General features: G+C 40.1%; 2 protein-coding genes across 4 annotated transcripts in view; both read left to right on the top strand.

The window, feature by feature from the left end:
• ttll10 (tubulin tyrosine ligase-like family, member 10) overlaps positions 1-9,413 on the top strand; it is a 34,512-nt gene extending 25,099 nt beyond the window's left edge. For 2 of the 3 annotated variants that reach the window (XM_080444174.1, XM_080444173.1), the window contains exons 7-12: positions 1,328-1,511; positions 2,440-2,611; positions 6,225-6,365; positions 7,144-7,260; positions 7,399-7,492; positions 7,826-9,413. In XM_080444174.1, coding sequence (XP_080300300.1) covers positions 1,328-1,511; positions 2,440-2,611; positions 6,225-6,365; positions 7,144-7,260; positions 7,399-7,492; positions 7,826-8,610 — 1,493 coding nt within the window. In that variant the 3' untranslated portion in view covers positions 8,611-9,413. The remainder of the gene's footprint in view (positions 1-1,327; positions 1,512-2,439; positions 2,612-6,224; positions 6,366-7,143; positions 7,261-7,398; positions 7,493-7,825) is intronic. The other variant, XM_080444175.1, reaches the window with a different exon arrangement.
• Positions 9,414-9,614: 201 nt separating this feature from the next.
• On the top strand, positions 9,615-23,583 carry LOC308096739 (putative pleckstrin homology domain-containing family N member 1). The gene is made up of 12 exons (XM_080444176.1): positions 9,615-10,235; positions 13,325-13,403; positions 13,506-13,655; positions 16,132-16,278; positions 17,964-18,050; positions 20,306-20,393; positions 20,798-20,931; positions 21,020-21,166; positions 21,818-21,904; positions 22,227-22,302; positions 22,516-22,592; positions 22,915-23,583. Exons 1-12 carry the CDS (start codon positions 10,141-10,143, stop codon positions 23,038-23,040), a joined length of 1,293 nt encoding a protein of 430 aa, XP_080300302.1. The 5' UTR covers positions 9,615-10,140; the 3' UTR covers positions 23,041-23,583.
• Positions 23,584-23,590: the final 7 nt, after the last annotated feature.

The raw sequence follows: 23,590 nt of genomic DNA, 5'->3' as shown, positions 1-23,590 counted from the left end.
TTTTTACTTAAGTAAAAGTATCAATACCACAGTATAGAAATACTCTGTTACAAGTAAAACATTTACAGTACTAAAGTAAAAGTACATATTATGAATGGCCCATTTCATTTTTCATCACACACACACACACAAAAGCACGTTGTGAACTTGTAGATCAGCTACTTTTGAATATCCCAATTATATATTAGGGCTTAATTAGCTAATGTATGTTTTGTAATAATAATCTAAATCTACAAAGTAAACTCTAGTGAAACTAAAGCTGACAAATAATTGTAGTGGAGTAAAAAGTACATTATTTGACTCTGTAGTAGATGTAGTGGAGTAAAGGTAAAGTATCAAGAAATGGAAGTACTCGAGTGAAATATACCAATGTAATAAAAGTAACGTAAAATTGTACTTAAGCATACTAATTGAGTAAATGTACTTAGTTACTTTCCAACACTGTGGACTGTATAACACTCACTCAAGTGGCCATGCTTTGAGCGTGGGCACAAGGACTGGTTCAGCCACAATGCAACACTGAACCATACAGTTCGGTCTGCGTGTTGTTCACTGAGGCCCGAAACCCTCAGCATTATGTCAATATGAGGTACGGTAATGGTGAACATATGGTTATTTGAAAGTCAAGACCATCACACAGTCACCTTTCATCTCTGGGAGATGAATGAATCTGTGGAACATGTACAGGACAGGACGGTTCAGTCTCAGATAGAGCTTACCTGAACAGATCAGAGGATGTTTTGCAGACTTTGCTGCCCTCCCTCTCCCGGGTGGTGTAAATGTAGGGGGTGCCCCGGCTGTGCTATTGCCATGCACTGCATAGCATGTTACATTTTGAAAATGCCCACGCAACTTTATGGGGGGGTCCAATTAACTTCCAATAATCATAACTAGAATAGTCTCTCGAGACAGACTGTTGCCTCACACAATTCAAATGCTTCCATCGTACATCAAAAGCTCTTAAATAAACAGTTCAAGCCTGTTAAGCGTAAGTCCGCCTCCCCTTCACTTCCGTTTCATCTTTGCAGTCGCGTAAATAATTCTTACTGTAAATCAAATTATATATAGCATAGATAGCTTGCTGGTTAGCAGAAATGAAAATTCAAAAATATGTTTTAAAATATATTTTTGTGAACGGAAATGTTAAAGTTCTTTGCACCACTTTCCGGGGGTGTAATTACAGACTCTATATAGCATTCAAAGATTGTGGAATAGTTGTCTGGTTTGAGAGATTATAACTAGACAATATTGTAGGGAGGGCTCTCATCAATTCTTACACCCCGGCCCCCTGGGGCAGACTGACTATACCTCTCTGCCTGGTTGCTAGGTGCGAGCAACAAGGAGACACACATGTGGATATGTAAGCCCACGGGTCTGAACCAGGGGAGAGGCATCTTCCTCCTGAGAAGCCAGAAGGACATCACCACCCTCCGACTAATGCTACAGGATCTGGAGGACAGCCAACAATACAAGATGCACTTCCGCCCGCCTCAGGCACGCATTGTGCAACAGTGAGCAAACACAATTCTTCAAATTCCAAACTATTCCTTTACATTCGAGCATTCCACGCAAATGATTCCATGCAAATGAAACCAAATGGACCCTTTTGGTTCCATTTGTACATTCTCAGAGATAAATGAACACTGAGGATTTTTCAGAGTAGAAAGTAAAAAAAAAAAAAATGGCGGTCTGTGGCCTCATGCATATCAAAGTGAGGGCCCTTGAATTTAACCCATTCAATCCGGGAACGCATCTCCGTCATTTTAGATTTCTTTGGCTATGCAAAAATAGCAGATTTGCTGCAAAAAAAATGTATCGTGAAAATTTGCCCGATTTGAACGATTCTACATCTAAATCCTAATAGTTTTTTATTTTTTTAATTTATGTTGCTATATCAGTGGTTGTCAAACGTTTTCATGTCAAGGGCCACCCAAAATTATATGTATGACACAGATGCGTTCCCGGACAGAGGCGCCGGAATGGAATATGACCTGGGGGGACACATCCGGGAGGTTTTGTACATTTCTTGGGGGGTTAATTCGGTTATTTCGGTTAATTCGGTTCAAAAAGTGTACCCCATGAAGTGTAGATGTCAGAGGTCATTTTGTCTTTCTATTTAAGGGAAAATCAAGGTTGCTCTAATGAAAATTAGAAGAACTCCATTTCCATGACATATATCATTTAAACAAAAATGAGCACTTTATTTAGGAATAAGGAAGGTAGAAGGAAGGCGGTGGGGGTCCCCCCACCTCGCGCTCGCGGTGGTCGCGAGGTGCGGGGGACTGGACTGATTTTATTATTATTTTTTTTTTTAAATGGGCTGGACTGAATAGTGGGGGGACACAGTGTCCTTTAATTAAACAGGCGCCGGCGCCACTGTTCCCGGATTGAATGGGTTAAAGGGGTTTCCTAACAACAAACGTTTCCTCTTGCCCACAGGTACATCCAGAACCCGCTGCTCCTGAAGGGGCGAAAGTTTGACGTGCGCTCCTATCTGATGATTGCCTGCACTGCGCCTTACATGGTCTTTTTTCGCCACGGCTACGTACGACTGACCTGTGATCGCTACGACCCCGACTCTAACAATCTGTCTGCCCACCTGACAAACCAGGTAGATTTTAACGCACAGCAGCAGCATAACTGGAACTGATTTTAAATGATACGTTTTCCACAGAGATGTCATGCAGACTGCAGAGCTACAGTATTAGATGAGTATCACTATTTTGCAATCAAACAGCTGATGGAAAGATCTACGATCAGCGATTCCCAACCTCCCAACCTGTGGAGCGAGGCTCACTGGTGGGCCATGAGGATATTGTAAGTGGACCCCCAAATCATTTTATATTCAATAACAAAAAATAATATAAAATTGTATTTTTTCTTTAAAACCTTGAACATTTGTGAGTGAGTAGGAACTTCGTTGGTTCCATTGATCCGAGCCGGAACACAATCAATTGATTGATCCTTATAATAAATGCTCTGAAAATGCACACGGCCCACTCTGACCACTTAATAACAAGGCGTCCGTGTTAAGTGGTCCGCAAACACTTTTGAGATTTTGAAGTGGGCCCTGATCCAGAAAAGGTTGGGAACCCGGTGATCTACACATCATCTGACAGAAATTGCAGCACGGGCTGATAGTCTTACCTGATCGTCTGAAAAGCAGATATATGACTAACTGGTAAGGCCTGTTCTATCTTTGAGGAAGTACAGTACCTCTGAATTTCAACTTTTAATTACCTCATGAACTGGGAAAGTGAGATCTCTTCATGACATATGCCTTGATATTACAAGGAAATATAACTGATTGATTACAGCTGAACATGGGATTGTACTGGGCTGGTGACAGTGCTGCACAACAATGGAAAGAGGAAGAAGTGATGGAAGTAATTTCTTCTTCTTGTATTTCACTGGAAAATAGGCCGGTTATGTCTACTTTTTTGAAAAGTCTAGCATGCTATGCTATTCTGAAGTGAGGACTTACTGTAAGTTTCCTTGAAACTAACTCCAGTACAGGCCAATGTTCCAAGCTACCTGGATGAGTGGTTTTCCAAGTATATATATATATATTTAAATTATTATTATTGTGCCAGTTTAACCACTTTCAACCTGGCACCCCTATTTTGGCCATGTCATTTTTGTCTTGTAGATTGGCTATTTTTGCTCTTTTCTTTTCTTTCTTTCTTTCCTTCTTTCTTTCGAGGGGCTGCAGCCAGAAGCTATGGCTATTTGGGGGTATGGAAAAGTTTGGGAACCCCTGACCTAGACTATGACAGTCAACAAGTTAGACTGAGTAGGTTAATGTGACCAACATTTAATTGTTTGAGCTATTTTAACCACATGAACCCTAGTGTCCCTATTCTGGGGCGAACATTCAGTTAAAATAACAGATCTACAAGCTTACAACATGTCGCAATGCGGTGAGTTTTAAGTTTGTCGATCAGCTATTTTGGCAAGGAGATTTGGTGTTGTGGGGAAAAAGACCTTGATCAAGTAAGTATATAGTGTTTAAGTGTTTAACTTTCACAATATACACATGACATAATAACGTTTGGCCTATATCACCGCCCTGAATTATTATACCTTTACTAACGTTGCTCAACTAAAAACGTCCACTTCCAACTAATGCCATAATGCGTCCTTTAATGTGTTTAATAGTGATGACAACCCATAACCAAGGCCACAATAATGGGAAAATATGGAAAAGCTCATTTGATTTAGCATCCAGAGTGATTAGGTGAAGATGACCTTTTCTCATTCAGGAATGCTATGCATGCACAGCTATGATCTTCAGAAAAAAGAGGGAAAAAACTACTACTACTACTATTATTATTATTATTATTATTATTATTATTATTAATAATAATAATAATAATAATAATAGAAATAATAATAATAATAATTGTGGTACCATTAGTTGTTGGGGTAATGCCAAGTACATTTGCACATACCTGTCATTCATCCTGTCCATTTACCCAGGCAGCAGTAAGGGGTTAAGTGTCTTTCTCAGGGACATTTTTTCAACAAACAGACTGGTTGAGTTGAGGGTCAAACCAGTGACCTTGCGATTTCCAGATGGCCTCTACAGTGTCAGTCAGTCATCATTTGCCGGCAGTAGCTTCCTGTAATAGGTTGGCATGACATAACAGATTATAGTTTCTGTCATCACTAGTGTTGTCCATTAACATTTATTGAATGGAAATAGAACATTATAAATCCTTAAAAATGGGTTTATTCCACTCCAAGATATTTTCCTTAATCATGTACATTTTATGTAGACTACGTATCTGTCATCCCACTGCTTAAGTCATTGTAACCACCCGCCTTATGTATATCATGGACCTTATTTTATGTCATTTCACATGGCCCGAACATTGATATCTGACTTGTTTTTCAGTTTCTTTCTTCCCCTGTCACTTTTCACCTTTCTTGAAACTGCAATGCTGGAGCTTGTATGGCGAAGAATTTCTCCCAAATGTTTACACCTGTTAACCTAGCTGAGTAGCTGTGGTGTAGGCTATTACATACAGTGGGAATGAAACCCCAGGCTGATTTTTTAGTTTTCAAGTTTGGTTAAAAACTACAGCTGAATAAAAACATGGCAGACTAGTATAAGCAACGCAGCTGCAGCAAACACATAAAGAGTGCATTAGATGTTCATAGTATCCGGAGCATGCATGCATGGTCCAGAGCCAAGGGCATGCAAAAGTGCAAGCATGGTGGAAAATAGCTCTGGTCCACAGCGTAGATAGACCCAGATCATGTTGTAGACAATATTGATACTCACTGCAATCTAACACACCCATTATTAATTTGATTAGCTGCAGCTGTGTTGCTTACATAAGTACATCATGTATAGCCTAATGTAGCCTGCCATGTTTTTCACCCTGCTGCAGTTTTTAAGCTTAAGTGGAAAACAAACTACAAAATACTCCTTTGAGTGGAGGACAACATTTTTTTAAAATTATGATTATAATTATACAGGTTTTGCCATTTGACAGTGTTTACCTCCTTTCCATTTTATCTTCAAAGCATACATAATGAGCATGCACGCGCGGCACGGCCACTCTCCCCAATTGTTCCCCCTCCCTCCGTGTGGAAAGCCTGGAGTGGTGACGCAACTGTTTAGTTCCATATCATAACTCTATGTGGTAATGGCAGTGGTAGAAAACGTAGGCTACTCACATTGTCTTATTTCTTTCAATACTGCAATGTAGAAATACTCAGTTACAAGTAAAAGTCTGGAATTCAAAATTTACTTGAGTAAAAGTATAAAAATATTGGTATAAAAATGTACTTAAAGTACCAAAAGTAAAAGTACTTATTCTGTATTATACAGAATGTCCCGTTTCACGAATGTACGATGTATAAAATGTATACGAAAATAGATCTACAAGCTCACAACGGGTGGCAGCGCGACGCGTTGTTGGCTATTTTCAATTAGCCAAAGTTTAAATTGCTGGGCTGAAGTGGTTAATGTATGTTTTGCAAAATCTACAAAGTAACTCGTAAATAAAGTTTTCAAATAATTGTAGTGGAGTAAAAAAGTACAATATGTGTCTCTAAGATGTAGTGGAGTAGAAGTAAAAGTATTGCAACTTGGCAATACCCCAGAAAAGTAAAGTAAATATACCTAGTTACTTTACACCACTGTTCCACCACAATGGCTCAGCTCTTCCTCACCTGTCTGTGTGTCTCTTGCGCCCCCCGCTGGCTCTCTATAGTGCATGCAGAAGAAGCATCCTCTGTACAGCTTGGTGAAGGAGGACACAGTGTGGTCCATGGAGACTTTCAACACCTACATCAACGACAGCTTCAGGGCTGCCAAAGGCCTACCACTGGACTGGGTGATGGGTGTCTTTGCAGTGAGTGTACTTGTGTATTGTGCTTAACCCTTTGGGGACCAGTTAGTATTGTAGCCTATAATGAGTGTTGCTTATTACAATACTAATTGGTTTTGTTGATCGGTTCATTTGTATTAATTTAAAGGAGGAGTTCACCCAAAAAATGACTTATTTTCTATTTTTGGGTGAACTACTCCTTCAACTCAGTGAATGTGGTCACAGAGTCACAGTTTTTACTGTGTGTGCATCAACACCATAACATTTAACAATTTAATTAAATGATCTAAATATATTATTATTATTATTATTATTATTATTATTATTATTATTATTATTATTATTATTATTATTATTATTATTATCATTTCATATAATTGGTTTAGTGATGTCTCATGTAAAAATGTCTATGTGCACACCAAAATGGGAATTCTTGTATGAAAAAAAAAAAAACATTTGCCTGTACTTCATTACCTTATTTTACCATCATGTTATGACCTAAATCAATTGCATAGATTAATTGTATAATGAAAATAAATTAACAGATTAATCAATTGTGAAAATAATGAGTTAGTTGCCACCCTACGTTTGCTTGATTGATACATTGATCTAACACAGCTTACAGTACAATGAGAGAGAGCAAATGTTTAAAAATGTTTTACATGAGAGCGGTCCCATTCAGAATGTATGCCCTAACCCTGGCAGTGGTAGATCCATACTCACCATACCCACTGAGCAACAGCATATGGAGGCTATAATATGTTTTTGGTTAAATTATTTGTTTCTTTCTCTCTGTCATCAGAAGCGCATGCAGCAGATTATGACCCAGTGTTTTCTCGCGGTCAAATCAAAGCTGGACCGCAGACTGGGCATATTTGACCTGTTTGGCTGTGATTTTATGATTGATGAGGAATTCAAGGTAGGCTATCAAAACTTATATGTGTATATTTATTTAATTAAAATACATCTAACTTACCGGAGTAAACTTTTGTCCAAAAGTGTGTTTGTGTGTCTACCTTTCTGGTTGACCAAGATTATCTTCATCTACCCTGAAAAGGTCTGGTTATTGGAGATGAACTGTAACCCAGCTCTCCACACTAACTGTAGGGTCCTGAAGGAAGTGATACCCGATGCTGTTGTGGAGACTTTGGGTGAGTGCATAACTTGGTGCTATTATCAAATCAAATTCAATTTACTTATTTTAAAATAAGTAAATTGAATGTGATTTGAACTCCTGCTGAAAAGAATGCAATGAGAGATAATGTAACTATTTAAGAATATTCATAGAACACAGCTACTTTAGAGCACTTTATAATAGCAAAACATTTTATTTGACACTATTCACGTTTTGTGTGGTATACTCATAATACAAATTTGATTTGCTCATTTGTCAAATAGCACTGAATTGATAGCCTAAGGTGTGACACCACTGACCCTGCTTGCTCTTAGCAATTCATTTTCCCCATTCCTTTCATCTTCATTAGATCTTACCCTTGAGATCTTCAACAAGTCTCGCAGAGGACAGCAAATCCTACCCTTGGCCAGGCAGAGGGAGTTTGTGCTTCTGTTCAATGGGGAATCTCCCCCAGCTTCTGCTTTGCCCTGCCGCAAGAGGGGAAAAGGTCGAAAGAAATTGAAGCGAGTGTCTGAACTGAAAGCCAACAAGAAGACGTCAAACTCTGCACCAGTAAAGTGTACCCGGAGGAAATCAAGAGAAAGGAGCCAAATGACATCAACAGCTTCCTCTGAAACTTGTGTGAGTCAGGTGGCGACTGCTAGGGCAGAAGACAGTTCAAATCCTGACTGCCCCGCTGCTATTTCAACCTCCCCCATCCATCATTGTGTTCCATCAAATGAACACCTATCAATGCGGGCACTTCGAGATTCATCCGCTAGCCCGTTGGTTTCCCCAAAACCACATCTTGTAGCTAAACCCGTAGAGCCCCCCAAACACCACCTGCGTTTGCACAAGTCACAGTCTCAGCCCCGGGCTGAACTCAAGCTCAGCAAATGCACCTGGCCTCACCACTCGGGGCCCCCAGTCCACCTCGGGCCCCCTGAGTCGCTCCAGAAGATGAGCGATGTCACGTCGCTTTCAACGCCGTCTCTGAGCGAGGTGACGCGAGTCTCCTCTCGCTACTCTCTGTGCCGCGCAACACGTTCTGTGTGGATGGAGAGTCATGAAAACAGACCTGGACCCGATAAACAGGAGTGTGGAGAAGATGCAAAGAACACAGGGATCAACGTGAAAGACAAACTGAAACCATAATGCCTCGCATGCAAAAATCCAAGATCTGCAATCTAGTTCTAGCATAGAACTGGTTACTGTGTTCAATCTGGACAAACATCAGGGAGTGGTTGAGAAAACAACATGTTTGTGTAATGTGTTATTAAAGTATAATAAAGTGGAATCTCTCTTAATAATGATTATACTTTGTTGGCATTGCATTGATGATGAATCTATCAAACATTTCTCTGCTGTATAAGTGTCTCCACAGTATCTCCAATACTTAGTGGTACAATGAATAGTGAAAATAGCAGATCTACAAGCTTGTAGCTGCTTCGCTATTTACGAAAATTCAGAAATTGTTTTACTTTCCTTTGTTTTAAAATGTTTCACCTACAGCAACATGCCCAAAATGGGGATGCCAGTTGGATCGTGGTTACAAATAAAGTCATGTCTGAAAATGAAAATTACATTTTCAACAAATCTATTAATGTAGGCTACTCTCTTTTAACACCGGATGTAGCATGATTTTCTTTCTGCAGCTGCAAATGGAGCAATGAAAAGACAACCACAAACCACACCATACAGCTGGGGCTCGATAGCGTCTGTAGCTATAGGCGAGAGACTTTGTGGTTCACGCTTCACGTGACAGAAACAGATCAAATGGCCCGTGGACTCTCCTCCTGCCTCAAATAAGATTCCATACAGATGATGAATACACAGACATGACATCGTGCACTCATACTTTACACCCACGCAACACATTGCTCTAGCTCCTAACCACCAACATTAACACAAGGTACAATTGTGCCGTGGTGGTTATGGCTTGCTGTTATGACTGCAACCCCTTGCCTCATGGTTTCATAACAGCTTGTTGTTACTTTGCTTGACAGTCCACGTTCAGGTTCTGCACATGTAAACACAGGCATTACACTTCCAGCGTTTTGCCTACATGGTCAGGTCTTTCCCGACGGCTCTGCGTTCAGTTGCTTCACCCGTAACGTTGCCTCCAGAGACAGGCTGACAACATCAGGAGGATTGATTGAAAAGCATGAGGGGAATGACTGACTGCTCAGTGGCTTAATCGTTCTCTGATTGCAATTGTTCAACCCTGTTACCATGACATTGAGGTCAACTGTGTCTGACAGTCAGTGACCACAAAGCTCGTCTCCTGACAGAAGTTAAAGTGTCAGCACGTTCCCAGCACGAGGCTTGTGTTTGAAAAACCCAAGTGAGGAAGCTGCTTGGTGCCCTGCACTGAGGCAACTAACAGGAAGGAAGAACCAAGCTGGCTAGCAACTCAGCTTTGACACCTCTCTCTTTTTTGAGCCACCACGGACATGCTGTATTTGGTGGCGAAAAGGGGAAACTAGGGCTTAGCTTCAACCCCCTCCTACTCTGGTGCAGAATATCCTCTTTTGGTACACAATACCAGCCCCCGTCTACATCACGTCTCTTTGGTGTGGATGAGTCACACTGGACAGATGGTACTCACTGTGTGGAGACTGGAGCTAAAGGTACAGTAGGAGTTGTCCGTCACTGCAACGGCATTGAGGAGTGGACACTTTGGTCATGGGATGTTGCAGTGTGACCCAGAGTCATACTGGGATTGATGAGGTGGGACCTGACGAGATTGAACTCCTGGAGCTTTCGGGGGACAATTTAGGGTAAGGAAAATAATGCACTCATAATGTAATTCAGACAATAGTTCATATATTTATATTTATAAATGTTATACAATATTAACCCATGTTATACAGGGGTTGTTCTGTTGACTTCAGTAGAAAAGGAAGTGGTAAATAGCTGTGACGTAAAAGAGCAGTGTGGTTTAATAAACAGCCTGCTTTTGTTTCAACTTTTGTGGCTTTCTATGACATTTGAATTTATAATAGCTGTATCCAAAGTCTACAGTATGTACCACTGAGCCGTATGCAGCCACTTTTCAAAGTCCACATCTGCATTTTGGTAATTTTGCAGTTTCAAGTGCTTACACAGCTCTTCGTCAATATTATATCTAGCCTACATGCTTGTCTTTGTGAGTTTTGGGTTCTGATTTAGTTTTACAAATTGAAATCCTGTCTGTTCTATTATGAAGTTAAAAGTTGCAGGGGTGCAACAGTTATTGAAATAGTCCATCTAATCAATTATTTAAAAAATAAATCGACAATTGATCATCGATTAATTATCAATCCTTATTTTGGGCACAAAGTATCAAATATGGTTAATCGATTCATTGATTTGTATAATCGTTGCTGTCCGGCAGAAACCAGCTAACTCAATTTTTCCGCTTTTGCATTTTATTCCATAAATCAGTGCTATTGATCACCCTTTACATCTGTGTGTTGATTAAAAAAATATTGAACCAATGAAAAGTATTAAAAAGTGCTTCTGACAAAACCAGCTAACTCCATTGGATCCTCAAACTTTCTGTTAAACCAGCTAAGTCGACCAAATAAGGAGGGTGGTAGTGATGAGCGGGCCGACCCGTAACCCGCGGGTCAACCCGCGGTGCGGGTGGTCGAGTCAGGATTTCAGAGGCAATTATGCGGGCTACGGGTGAGCGGGTCAGCCGCTCTCACACGCAAAAAAGGATGACAATGTTGTGCTACTGTAGACATTTAAAGCGACTTTGGAGCATATAAATCGTATCTTTTCTTTCCCACCGCGGGTCGCGGGGCGGGTTGAGCCATAGATTTATATATGGGTTTGCGGGGCGGATTGAGGCGGGGCGGGGCGGGGCGGGTCATGAAAAAACACGACCCGCACATCACTAGAGGGTGGAGTTAGCTGGTTTAGCTGACTCCAGGCTCCACCCCCTTTTGACCTCCAACCTCATTGTGAGCTTGGAGGTCCATTCAGCTGTTCTTATCAATGATGAACAAAACCTCCTAACTCCACCTTATGTTTTGTTTTTGTCATTTCCTGAAAAATGAACATTTGGGAGTTAGCTGGTTGCTGCTGGACAGCAGAGATATATAAACTATTTGAGAAAGCAGTCAATTATTTGATTAATTGAAAAAGTAATATAATAATAATAATCGTTAAGAAAATAATGGATTGTTGCAACCCTAGTAACCAGACAGCATCCAGATGATATCCATTGACACCAAACAGACTAACGAGGCGGGCTGACTAATTAGTCTGTATTTACACAACATGAACTTCAGTCAGTGATGCAGCACTGATGTGATTAGAAGATTGTCAAAAGACAATGGGTGGTGGCTCAGCCAGTTAATGCATTTACCACATGCTCCATTGGAGTTGCGAGGATCTGGGATTGAATCTCTTTGCCCTCTGTTGCCTGGCTCTATCCGAGGCCGAGCTATCTGAAAAAAGCTGAAAATGGCCAAAAAGTATAATCAAAAGAGAAAAGACCATGGGCTTGCTGTGACTCCTTTTGCACATAAGGAGTTTAACACAGAGATCATGGGTGAGACAAATCCCCCCTAATTTCTGAGACTGGGGATTATCAGAGGCTAATACCTGTCCATATGTGCCTGAACTGTAACAAGGACAGTCTGCCAGCAGCCGTACGCACACAACGCTGACATGGATGCACCTATAAAGCAATCATGATGTGTGCTTGATGTGCTGTATGTACAGTAGGCCTACATGCACTCATACACACACATGGTGATGCATCCAAAGAGCGCAGCCTCATAATAGATTAGTTTACTAATTTGGTTGCAAGTGCAGCATCACCATCTCACCACTGCAACCACCACATGAGCCAGATCTCTGTGTGTGTGTGTGCAAAAAAGGTCAGATGGTGCAGGTCTGACTGTGATACACTGACACACAGTAATCTGATTATGTCTGGCTGTCACTATTGTCTGGCAACAGCTAGGGGGTCACATCTTTGGGTAACTAAGTACTAGCCTGGCATGGCCAGACTAATATCACTGCGTAGATATTAGTCTGGAATCTCTGTGTGGAACCTGCATTTCCGAGGGGCAAATTAAAAAAAATGCCTCTGGTGATAAACCCGCCCCATATTTGCATACTGGGCTCTGATTGGTCCCTCACAACTTCGGAGGGAGAGAAATAAAATCTCTATTGAGAGGGGCCAGACCTAATCTGCCAAGGGCAATTTTTTTTTCAATGGCAGATTCGTCTGAAACCAGGATAACTAAGTACTGCAAGCCAAGAAATATGGCAACTGACATTTATAAAATGACAAATGGTTTACTGTAAACAATATGGTCAACATAACAGGCAAGGAAACGAGAACGAATAAAGTAGTTACGATGATAAAGGACCTCAATGGAAATGAGCTCTGAAGCTTTATTGTGTTTGATCCTTTTGACTGATATATAAATACTGTGTTTGTTTATGTATTTTGTCAGTAAAGATGTCAACCAATCAATCAATCAATCAATTGACCAATCATTCAATTGATCAATCAAGCAACCAACCAATCACTCAATCAAGTAGCTTCCTTTTCCAATCTTTTCCAAACAGTCTACATCCCAGAATTTTAAAAGTTATTTTTATAAATACTTATTATCATATAACTCCTTCCCAAGAACAGAGTTGGTGTAACGAAGAAAAATAAAAGAGGATTATCAACCACAACTTTTCACAAGTTTCACTTTGGCATTGCCTGGTTGTCCAATCGAGTCATAGAATCTACTTTTGAAGGGACATACAGTAGAAATGCATTCAGTATAGACAACCCTGCTCTAGACATAATTATCATGTCCAATATTTTGTTGTTGCAAGATACATGCAAACAATAACTGCTTGTATCGTTTAGGGTATGGAAACTTGGTGAAAGCAGATTGCAGTTGTCAGTGAGGAATGGAGACGATGAACCACCACCTCAACACCCCTCAGTAAGACATCTTGAACAAAAACAAAAAAACAATAATAACAAGAAAGATTCTTATACCCATGGGGAATTTACAGTACTTCTCTACATTTCACCATCCTATTAGGAGCCACGTGCAGATAGGGGTTCAGTGCCTTGCTCAGGGACACCTCCTAGACACCAAGCCAGGAGGAGCCGGGGATCAAACCGAGGAGCTTCTGGTCCCCAGACGGCCTCTATACCTCCTGAGTCACTGCCGCCTTCAAGAGTTCAAGAGGTCAGTGGAATTGTGTGTGTGTGTGTGTGTGTGTGTGTGTGTGTGCGTGTGCGTGTGCGTGCGTGCGTGTGAGCGTGTGTGTGCGCGTGTGCATGCATGTGCGTGTGTGTGAGCGTGTGCGTGTGCGTGTGCGTGTGCGTGAGCGTGTGCGTGTGTGTGCGTGTGCGTGTGCGTGTGTGCGTGACGCACGTGCATACGTGCTTGCTTGCGTGCGAGACAGAGACAGAGACAGAGAGACAGAGAGAGACAGACAGAGAGATTGAGTATGCACTCACGGTTTACTGATATGTAGTAAGACAAAAGTCTGTGTTGTGTAAAGTATCTGTGTGTATTTTTTATACTTAAGACATAAGTAGATGTTCCACCATGTGCTCATGAACCAACCAATTAGAGGAAAACCACAGTTGGTTTCTCAATTTGAGCAAACAAATTAATACATTTGCAATACGGTAATATCAGAGTGTGGCAAGCAGTTGCACTGACTGTGACAGACTGTCTTCAACATCAAAATGTTCCACTCTAAACGGTTATTTGTGTTGAGACGAGTCATGTTCTATATACACACCACAGGAATTTCCATGACACAGGTGAGAGCCATTACATTCTTCATTTACTGTATGAATGTTTCCAACCCAAAATAGGCTTAGGGAAGAAATAACACAGTGGCCAAAGGAAAACAGTTATTCAACAGTACTTGGGAAAATGGGAATGTCAGGGTTGTTGGATTGATTTCAACTGTAATGGTTGTTTGTGTATGTGTCAAAACAAGGGAACTGTAATGGTTGTATGTGTCATAAAACAAGGGAACTGCCGTCAAGTCAAGTCTTATATTGGGTGTCCAACTAACAGGAACATATCAAAATATGCAATCGGCACTTGCAAATAAGTAACGGTTTTTATTATGCAATAATTAGTAATAGTAATAGTTGCGACTTGCGAGTGCTGATGACTTCCTTTGCAATTTTCGTGTGTACTGTATACAGTATGTATTGTACCTGTCTGTCTGTCTGTCTGTCTGTCTGTCTGTCTGTCTGTCTGTCTGTCTGTCTGTCTGTCTGCCTGCCTGTCTGTCTGTTGGGAGGGGAGCTGTCACTGCTGCTACTGCTCTTATAATGATACAAATAAGCCAATAACCTTTCATGACAATCAAAGAGGAAGTATATTGTATCTGCTCTGACAAATTCAGGACAATTCAAGTTCCTCCCTAATACTACTCCTATCTTCTCTGTGTCATGATTCTGGACAGCATAGCAGGGTGTGAGCAGAAGTTTAGGATTTAATGAATTATGCATTTTTCACATCTGCCTCTATAGCGCCACTGGGGGTCGACTTATGTAAAAAAAAAAATACATTACTCCTTCAGATTGTTTCTAAATTTCACGCAAATCAGTACACAATACACATGATCTCTATAGTGATGTGATCAAGACGGATCTGTTTGATTTTTCATATTCCATCCTGATTTGCTAAGATTGACATCTAAACTTTGCAGGAGTGGCCGTTTTGATCAATCATCAACGCAGGTTTGCACTTACATTTGCATTACGTTGAGGAACAAATGCCACCCTTTTAACGTTGCCCTATTATAGCGCCATCAGGAGGCCTATTTGTTTTATATTTACTCCTACAGATTTTGTCCAGACATCACGTAAATCGATACACATTATCTCTAATCATGTGATCAAGATGGATCTGTCTGATTCTTCATATTCCATTAACATTGCTGGCCCACAATAACCTACCTGACCTGGCGGAGACCTGTGCTAGGAGCGCTTTTTCTAGTTCACACTTATAGTTTTATAACAAAGTACAAATCAGGCAAATCTAGTTGTACAAAATAATCACTGGTATACTGAAATGAACTCCAATACGCAGACTCTTCAGACTTGTGCCAAGCTAATAGTTATTAAAGGATCTACACCATGCATTTAAAACAAATATGTAATATTTAATATCATATTGTTTATGTCCCTCAAACATTTTTCAAAAGGTTTGAGCCTAAATCATGTATTCATGCCAACTAACTTCTCTCTGGCTTATAAAGCACTTTCACCTGCAATACCGCATTGTCCTTATTTGGCACGTAGCACGTATTGAGCAAGTTTGTATGCATGCTATCTCCTGGTTCTGTGTGATTTTTTTTTGTGGAAATGTCGGAACTGAAGAACGGGAGGGATTATACAAAGTAGGTATCGCATGTGATGTCACGGACGGGGGCAAATCAGTTGGCCTGTTTTGAAATCATTTACATAAAACCCCAGATATGCTGTGAAAGCCTGAGTGCTCAAACTGGGGTATTTTTGGGGATAGAAGAGAGGTAGGGGAGACCAAAAAACACAAAAAATAAGGAAAAGTAAAAATTCATGGTGTAGTTCCTTAAGACAATTTTTGCTATTGATGGATTCAATTGTTGATTATTGATTATTTCTCATAATCCATACCGTTGCACCCCTACTCTCTCTCTTTTTCCCTCTAGGTGGTACTGTGGGGCAGAACCATAAGTGAGTTGTATCACAGGATCTACTCGCAGCAGTCTCTCCAGGGCTGGGAGGGCCAGCCTGCACACATGTATGGAGAGATTATCCACTCCTCCTTGGTGTCTGTCTTTAACACCTATACACAGGTTGGGCTTTAACCATTCATTGATGTCTTAGCGATTATTATAGCGATTATTACTATTTTGACTAATTGAATAATGGAGAAGCATAGTGTTTTAAAATGTAAATACATATACAATATACAATAGAGAAATGCATATCACAAATCAATTAACTTCTTTAGTGACATTTCATACTATCGTGCAAAGTTGAAAGTATTTGAAATATTTTGGCAATAATGACATGCCCAAAATAGGGATTGATTACCAATCGATTATTTATTAAATTATCGATTATTGATTAATTTTTATAATTGATTAAATAGATTAGCTTGATTGAACTGTTGAACCCCTATACACAGGTAACACAGCAGAACAGAGCACAACTCACAGTGTTGCTCTTTGAAAACACCTGTCTTTCCAAAATGACGTTTGTGTTTGAGATTTTTATTCAGGTGACTTTAAAAATGATCTTTATTTCTGTTTACTGTATGAACGTAAGTCAGGGAAATGTTCAGATCTCACCAAAGTAATGACACTGTTGAACAGGTAGGCTACAATTAGCCTTTTACCTAGGGTAGACTGGTCGTCAGAGGTTGCCCGACAACCAACTAGCCAATCACAAGCAGGCTAGACACTTTTACCTACAGGCAGCAATGTTGCTTGATAAAGTTATAGGCAATTCTAAATAGTGAATTCTAAATTAAACCGTATATAATTAATGGTATCTGCAGACTGCACAACATCATAAAGTTGTTCTCAGATATTGTTCCTGCACATAAGAAAAACAGATTTATAATTTCTTACTCAGTCTTCTTACTCAGGTTCAAAATTATTAATTAAAAAATCATTTGTGTTCCAAAATCTAGTCTGGTCTGCGTAAAGGGATTATGCTAGACTAGGATTTCTGTAACAGATTTACTCCAAATATTTAGTTCAGGCACGTGCAGTGCACACATGGAGTCAACCAGGATCATATGAGACATGAGAAAGTGAATATTGCACATTTACAAGCTCACAATGCGTAGCATATTTGAAATAGGTGTTTAATTCACAATGTACTTTTTCCCTTCCTAGAAATGTAGTAAAGTCAAAATTACAATATTTGTCTTTGAAATGTAGTGGAGTGAAGTATCCAAAAATACTCAAGTAAAGTACAGCAAAAAAAATTTACTCAAGTAAATGTTACTGTCCTCCCCTAGTAATAAACAAGGGTACTTGTGTGCTCAACTCAAAAGTCTTCAGAGTATGCTAACTCAAAAGGCACATAATAGCAAATTATGTCGTCAACACTTACAAATAAGTATGTAACACTTAAATAATGCACAGCAGCAGAACCTTCCTCAGCCTTTCTGAAACATAGGTGTGAAGTTCAGACATGGCTAGCCTAGCACATTCATCTCTTGCACGTCACGCACAAAAGTGTGAACTCGTTCTGTTTATAGGTTTTTTAACAGATTAAACAGGCTTTTTTGGGGGGGGTGGGCATGCCCTCCAAAATGCTGAACATGTTACAACTTCTGTTTTTGAGAAAATAAATAGTTCTTCAAAATTCATCTTTCATTATGATGCCTCTGGAACCATTAAGAGCACAGGTAGTGAAGCGGTGTAGAGGAAAGTTTAACAACAACACTTCTCCAGACAGTGTGCAGGTGTGTCGACTGTCAAAACCATTTCACGTACAGTACCGTATGTCACATTTGTTCCCATAGGAAACAAGAGAACACTTCCTGGTCTTGTTCCCTTTCCACTTGTTGCTGCTGTCTCTGGACCACTGTCGCCATGACTTTATTTATGAGGTACTGTACTCTCTGCTCTATCTACTTTAACCACTTAAACCCTGTAGACATGGTGCATAAGCCAGGCACATAAAACAAACCATGTCAAGTAGATTGGCATAATTGCACGTATACAGTATAGAATAAAATAACAGCTTCTTGACATCCATAAAATCACAGATCTCTTTCCTGACCATGAGACAACATAAGTCGTACTTCTTTGAAATGTTCCTTTTTTTAATGTATTCACCAAATACACACACACAGATGCACACACACGCGCACGCGCGCGCGCGCACACACACACACACACACACACACACACACACACACACACACACACACACACACACACACACACACACACACACACACACACACACACACACACACACACACACACACACACACACACACACACACACACACACACACACACACACACACACAGGCCAGCAAACCAGACAAACAAAACCACAGACAAAAAAAACCACACACACACACACACACACACACACACAGGCCAGCAAACCAGACAAACAAAACCACAGACAAAAAAAACCAAAACATAATCAGATAAAAAATATATGAAATACAAAATTAAAATAAAATAAGTGGAAAAGGGGGAGAAAGTAGAGATAAGATATAGAAGAAGGAGGGGGTGGCTGAGAATTATTTTAATGAAATAATTCCATTTATGAATGAAACCCTAGTTGACTGTGGTACTCCAAGGCTCTAAACTACGTCCACTAGTATTTCCCTCTAAATCTCGACACATTGTAAATCGGCTATTTTGTAGATCGGCTATTTTCGCCAGAATATGGACCAGTCCTTATTGGGGCCTCATACTTTTTTTAGATTCAAATAGCAAAAATATCCTATCTACAAGCTTGGCTAGATCGACTATTTCTGCTATTTGTCGTAGCAGGTCTTGTGGTTAAACAGACCTAAGTGAACCCTTGTGTAGGCTACTTTGTTACATTTAAACATTTAGCTGTGTTGGTCCTGGGAATATTTCTTTAGGCAAGACAACAACAAAAATTATACGAGTTTATGCTAAACAAAAGGGAACCTGGAAATGAATGGAATAGCCACAACAAAAGATACATTCCATGGCTGAATCTGCTGTTGGGGGTATTTCAGGAAGATAAAAGACCTATTGTGCTGCCAAAGACTATACAGTACATCTACATTATGAAAACGTATAGAATGACATACAGGTAGCACTCATAAAGGTGCATTTCAGCCACAGCACAGAACTGTATTTTGTGTCTTCACAGTGCAACGGATTCACTTAAAGGTGCTTTGGTGTTTTGTATTTCTTTTTTTAAACAAAAGGTTTATTGTTAAAAAGTTAACGCTCTATATTCTGGTACTGTAGAAATCATTGCTATAATAGAGTGTTTGTTCAGTAACAGTTGTCTCCCTATCTCTCCAGCTCTTTAGTAAACAGAAAAGAAAATTCAGGTGGGACACCAATTTCATCCAATCAGGAGAGAGAAACCATTTATCAGCTTCAATTTTAGTTCCAGTTCCATTTAATCTGCTCTTTTTTGTCTTGTTTCAGCACTTCCAATTACACTTATGAGCTCTCTCTCCTGATTGGATAACCCCCCCCCCCCCCCACCGCACGCACACACGCGCAGACGCAGACGCAGACGCAGACGCAGACGCAGACGCACACACACACACACACACACACACACACACACACACACACACACACACACACACACACACACACACACACACACACACACACACACATAATGTAATAACAGCAATAATGATAGTAATAATAATAATAATAATCAACATCATCATCTTTATTTATTTACCACCTTTCTTAACAATGTTACAAAGTGCTCAAATAAACCAAACAACAAACATGGCCTGGTTGGTGTCTGTCACTTGATCTAACTGGGCCTGCATTGATGGTGATGTTTTATTGTTGTTGGGGATTTCCAGTGCAACATATCTATGGCAGCTCACAATGCCACATTGTCTGCTATTTTCGAATAGACAAAATATAAAATAGGGCTTAATTGGTTAATATCTGTTTTGTAATGATAATCTGAATCTACAAAGTAACTTGTAACTAAAGCTGTCGAATAATTGTAGTGGAGTAAAAAGTACAACATTTGCTTCTGAGATGTAGTGGAGTAGAAAAGTATAAAGTATCGAAAAATGGACATACTCAAGTAAAGTAAAAGTACTTGAGTAAATGTATGTAGTTACTTTCCACCACTGATGAGCTGCTTGTCTTATATCCTCAGGGCATCCTTCCTCTTTCTGGACTGTCCATACAAGCAGTGTCCCTCCCTGACACATCACATTCATCATCACATATGTTTGAGATCAGCGGTGAGTCACAGGAAATTTGTTTAAGGAAAAATAAGCAAACATTGATTCTCAAACTTTTTCATGTCAAGGGATTTCATGTATTTGGCCGCGGACCCCCATCTGAAAATATTTTGTGCCAGGGACCCCCATACAAGATTTGTGTTGTTTAAAAAATTAACCAAATGTTTCAGCGATTTTCACGATTTTTTGAAAATAGCAGATCGCTAAATAGCCGATGTACTATTATGGGTTAAGCTGATTTTGGTGCAACATTAACACATTTAGCTAGGGGCACCCTGTAAACCCCCCGAGGACCCCACTTTGAGACTTTGAGAGCCACTGCGGTAAAAGACCCCAAAAAAGACAACAGAGGAAAATGGCAAGATTGTAAAATGCTTTAAAATGTTTCTTACTATTTTGTTAAGGTCCAATGGTGGATTCCAAGGTGTTTATTTGTGCCAGTGCTACCGAGTTGAGGACATGGATGGAGTACCTGGAACACAGAAGATACAAGTCAACGGAACCCCTCAGTGCCTCCCACTGTGCACTTTCATATCTAGTAATAACAGTATATTAATTGCCCGAATTAAACATGAAAAGTTATTTTTCTGCATTGATATACTCTACTCCTCGTATTTCTGCCGCAGTTACCCTGTGATGAGCACTGGAAAAGAGAGGAGCTGAAAACGTACCTACAAAAAGCTCCAATATGGCAGTGGGAGGGTTCTCCTATCCAGCACATGGGTCAGCCAGGATATGTATCCCTTGTGCACATCATTAATACACAAAGACAGGTAAATGAGCTCCACTAGGAGGTATTAATACTAAAATACCATTGCTGCACTGTTTGCCAGGAACTTGCCACAAGAGGTTACCTATTGGATGGATAAAAGGTATGGTAAAGTCATGGGTTGCAGCAAGTTTAAATTTTTTGCAGTACTATTTGTTTGAATTGGAAATGCTCAGGCTTCCAGCATACTCAATTTTGGGTCGTTAAATAGCCAAAACACAAAACACTTGTGATGCTGTAAACTAAAGTGCATGATGAAGAAAAGAAATTCAGAGGTCATGAAGCCATTCATTCATATACACAGACAGTTAAACAGCCTCATTACAATCAGTTTGCATCATGTTGCGGCTCAACCAATCTGGGAATCCATTGGTTAAACAAATCTGTCTTGAGATATTACGGCTCAACTAAAATCAAAGTCTCAAAACAGGTCTTGTATATCATACAGTTCGAGTCCGAGTTGAGCTACTCAAGTCGAGGTCCAGTGCAAGTCTTTGCAAGCTATCAAATCCATTACTCAAGTCTGACTCGAGTCCAGTACATGTGACTTGAGTCCACACCTCTGTCCCAATGTCAAGCTGCCCTCTATTTGTATTATATGGTGTTATGACAGCACAACACAATGATCGTTGTGACACTGGTGGCTTTGTTGCAGGGAATCCAAGAAAGACTCATGATCCTCTTCCCTCAAGATGTCCTTCTGCTGTCAGTCGACAACAAGCGCCTGAATGTGAGATATGAGGTAGCGTAAAACGACACTATGGGAAAACTCCATGATAATACCTCTGAACACTGACCTATCCACCTGTTATTATTACACAGCGGTTGTTCTTTTGACACATGACATATAACACATTGTCGTTACTCACGCGTACCCACCCATAATACCCATCTGCTCTGGGAAATGAGGCTGAATATGATCTAAATGTAATCCTGTCCTTTGTTAAGCAAACGCATTTGAATCAGGGGAAACTTGTGGTACGAACTGAGGTAGGGGTGAATGTTACATGTGCTTCAGTGTACCATATGGATTAAATGTTCTTATCTCTTTTCAACTGCAATAGGGTAGGTTACCCAGGAAAAGCATCAAAGCCGTGGAGAGGTCCTCAGTTCCCGGACGGCTCCAGTTTGAACTGACAGGTGACTTACATTATTCTAGTACAGAAACCAGGGCTTCTCAGCTAATCTAAAATCCTGAGTGTTAATTTAACTTTAAGAATGTACACATTTTGTTCCATTTGTACACTCTTGAAGTTGAATTAACACTGAGGACTTTACTGTGTAGAACTAGATGAGAGCAAAATGAACTACAGTACAGTACAGTACAGTGAAGCATTGTGTACTTTGCTTCAGGTGACCTGGTGGAGCCCCTGCAAGTCTCCTGTACCAGTCCAGAAGACTACCAGAAGTGGATCTTTCATTTACAACAGGTACGCTCTCACGTCAATTACTGTCTTACATGTCAGCTTGGAAATTAACATAACATAAACGGACATTGTTTCGGTTGCACCAGTCCGATTTGAGTGATATTCCTGTTTTTACTTGAAGAACGTTTTCAGGACCTATGAGGCTGTGAAGTCATTTGAATCTAATTTAATAACAGAAAAAGCCCCGTTGTTGATCAAGTCATTCTTTTTCTCAATTCCATGAATGTAAACTCTTTGGAGATATGAAAGTTACATTTATACATGATTCCCAATTTGAAAACGATGCAAATGTATTTAATGGGTCTGCTTACTATGTGATCCACAGCCTGACAGACACACCCATGTCACAGCGAATCACAGCGCTCCTCCAATCATGCCAAAGCGCCACAGGAATAGAAAGGAATCTCAGGAACCAATGATAACCTCTGTCCACACCAATGGATGGAGCTGACTCATCAATTAATTGCTCTCCTGTATCATTAAATTATAAAACACAAACATTTAGATGGTGTGTACATTAGTTTCTACTGGGACCCAACTACCCAACTACAAGATACTGTATTCTAATGAAATCTCAGGCAATTGGTTCATTTTCAGTCATGTACCCAGAGATACTTAGATTTATGCTCGCTCTGGGAGCCAGGCTCATGAAAATGCACTTATAGCGGGCATACTGTGAGGACAGAACACAATCATGGCCATTGTGAGACCTGAGTCATTGTTTAAAAATGCCAGGCCTGTAGGGTCTGTAAGGGCAATTTCACGCTTTAAGTAGTTGCAGAGAACAAGTTTCACGTGGAATTGAACATTGCATTGTATTGGCATCTGTATTGCAGATGCAGATACTATTTATTGCAGAAGACAACCCAAGAGGACAAAATGGTCGATATTGCACATTTTCATTTCTACCTTGATCTCTGATTTCTTTTTAATGGATATAATACAGTAACAACTTTTTTGTTTTATCAAACAATAAAGAGTTTTTTAAAATACATTTTATG

Source organism: Gymnoscopelus braueri (assembly GCF_963280865.1).
Source record: "Gymnoscopelus braueri genome assembly, chromosome: 12".
In the NCBI taxonomy this organism is placed as follows: domain Eukaryota; kingdom Metazoa; phylum Chordata; class Actinopteri; order Myctophiformes; family Myctophidae; genus Gymnoscopelus; species Gymnoscopelus braueri.
Note: the sequence above shows the minus strand (reverse complement) of the source record. Positions and strands in the feature narration are given on the sequence as shown.

Bases quoted from the DNA above. Each gene is read 5' to 3' on its own strand.
- LOC308096739 (XM_080444176.1), top strand. From the start codon at position 10,141: ATGGGATGTTGCAGTGTGACCCAGAGTCATACTGGGATTGATGAGGTG. The intron at 16,279-17,963 runs GTTGGGCTTTAA...TTGTTCCCATAG, and splicing joins TCTTTAACACCTATACACAG to GAAACAAGAGAACACTTCCT. The intron at 22,303-22,515 runs GTGACTTACATT...ACTTTGCTTCAG, and splicing joins GCTCCAGTTTGAACTGACAG to GTGACCTGGTGGAGCCCCTG.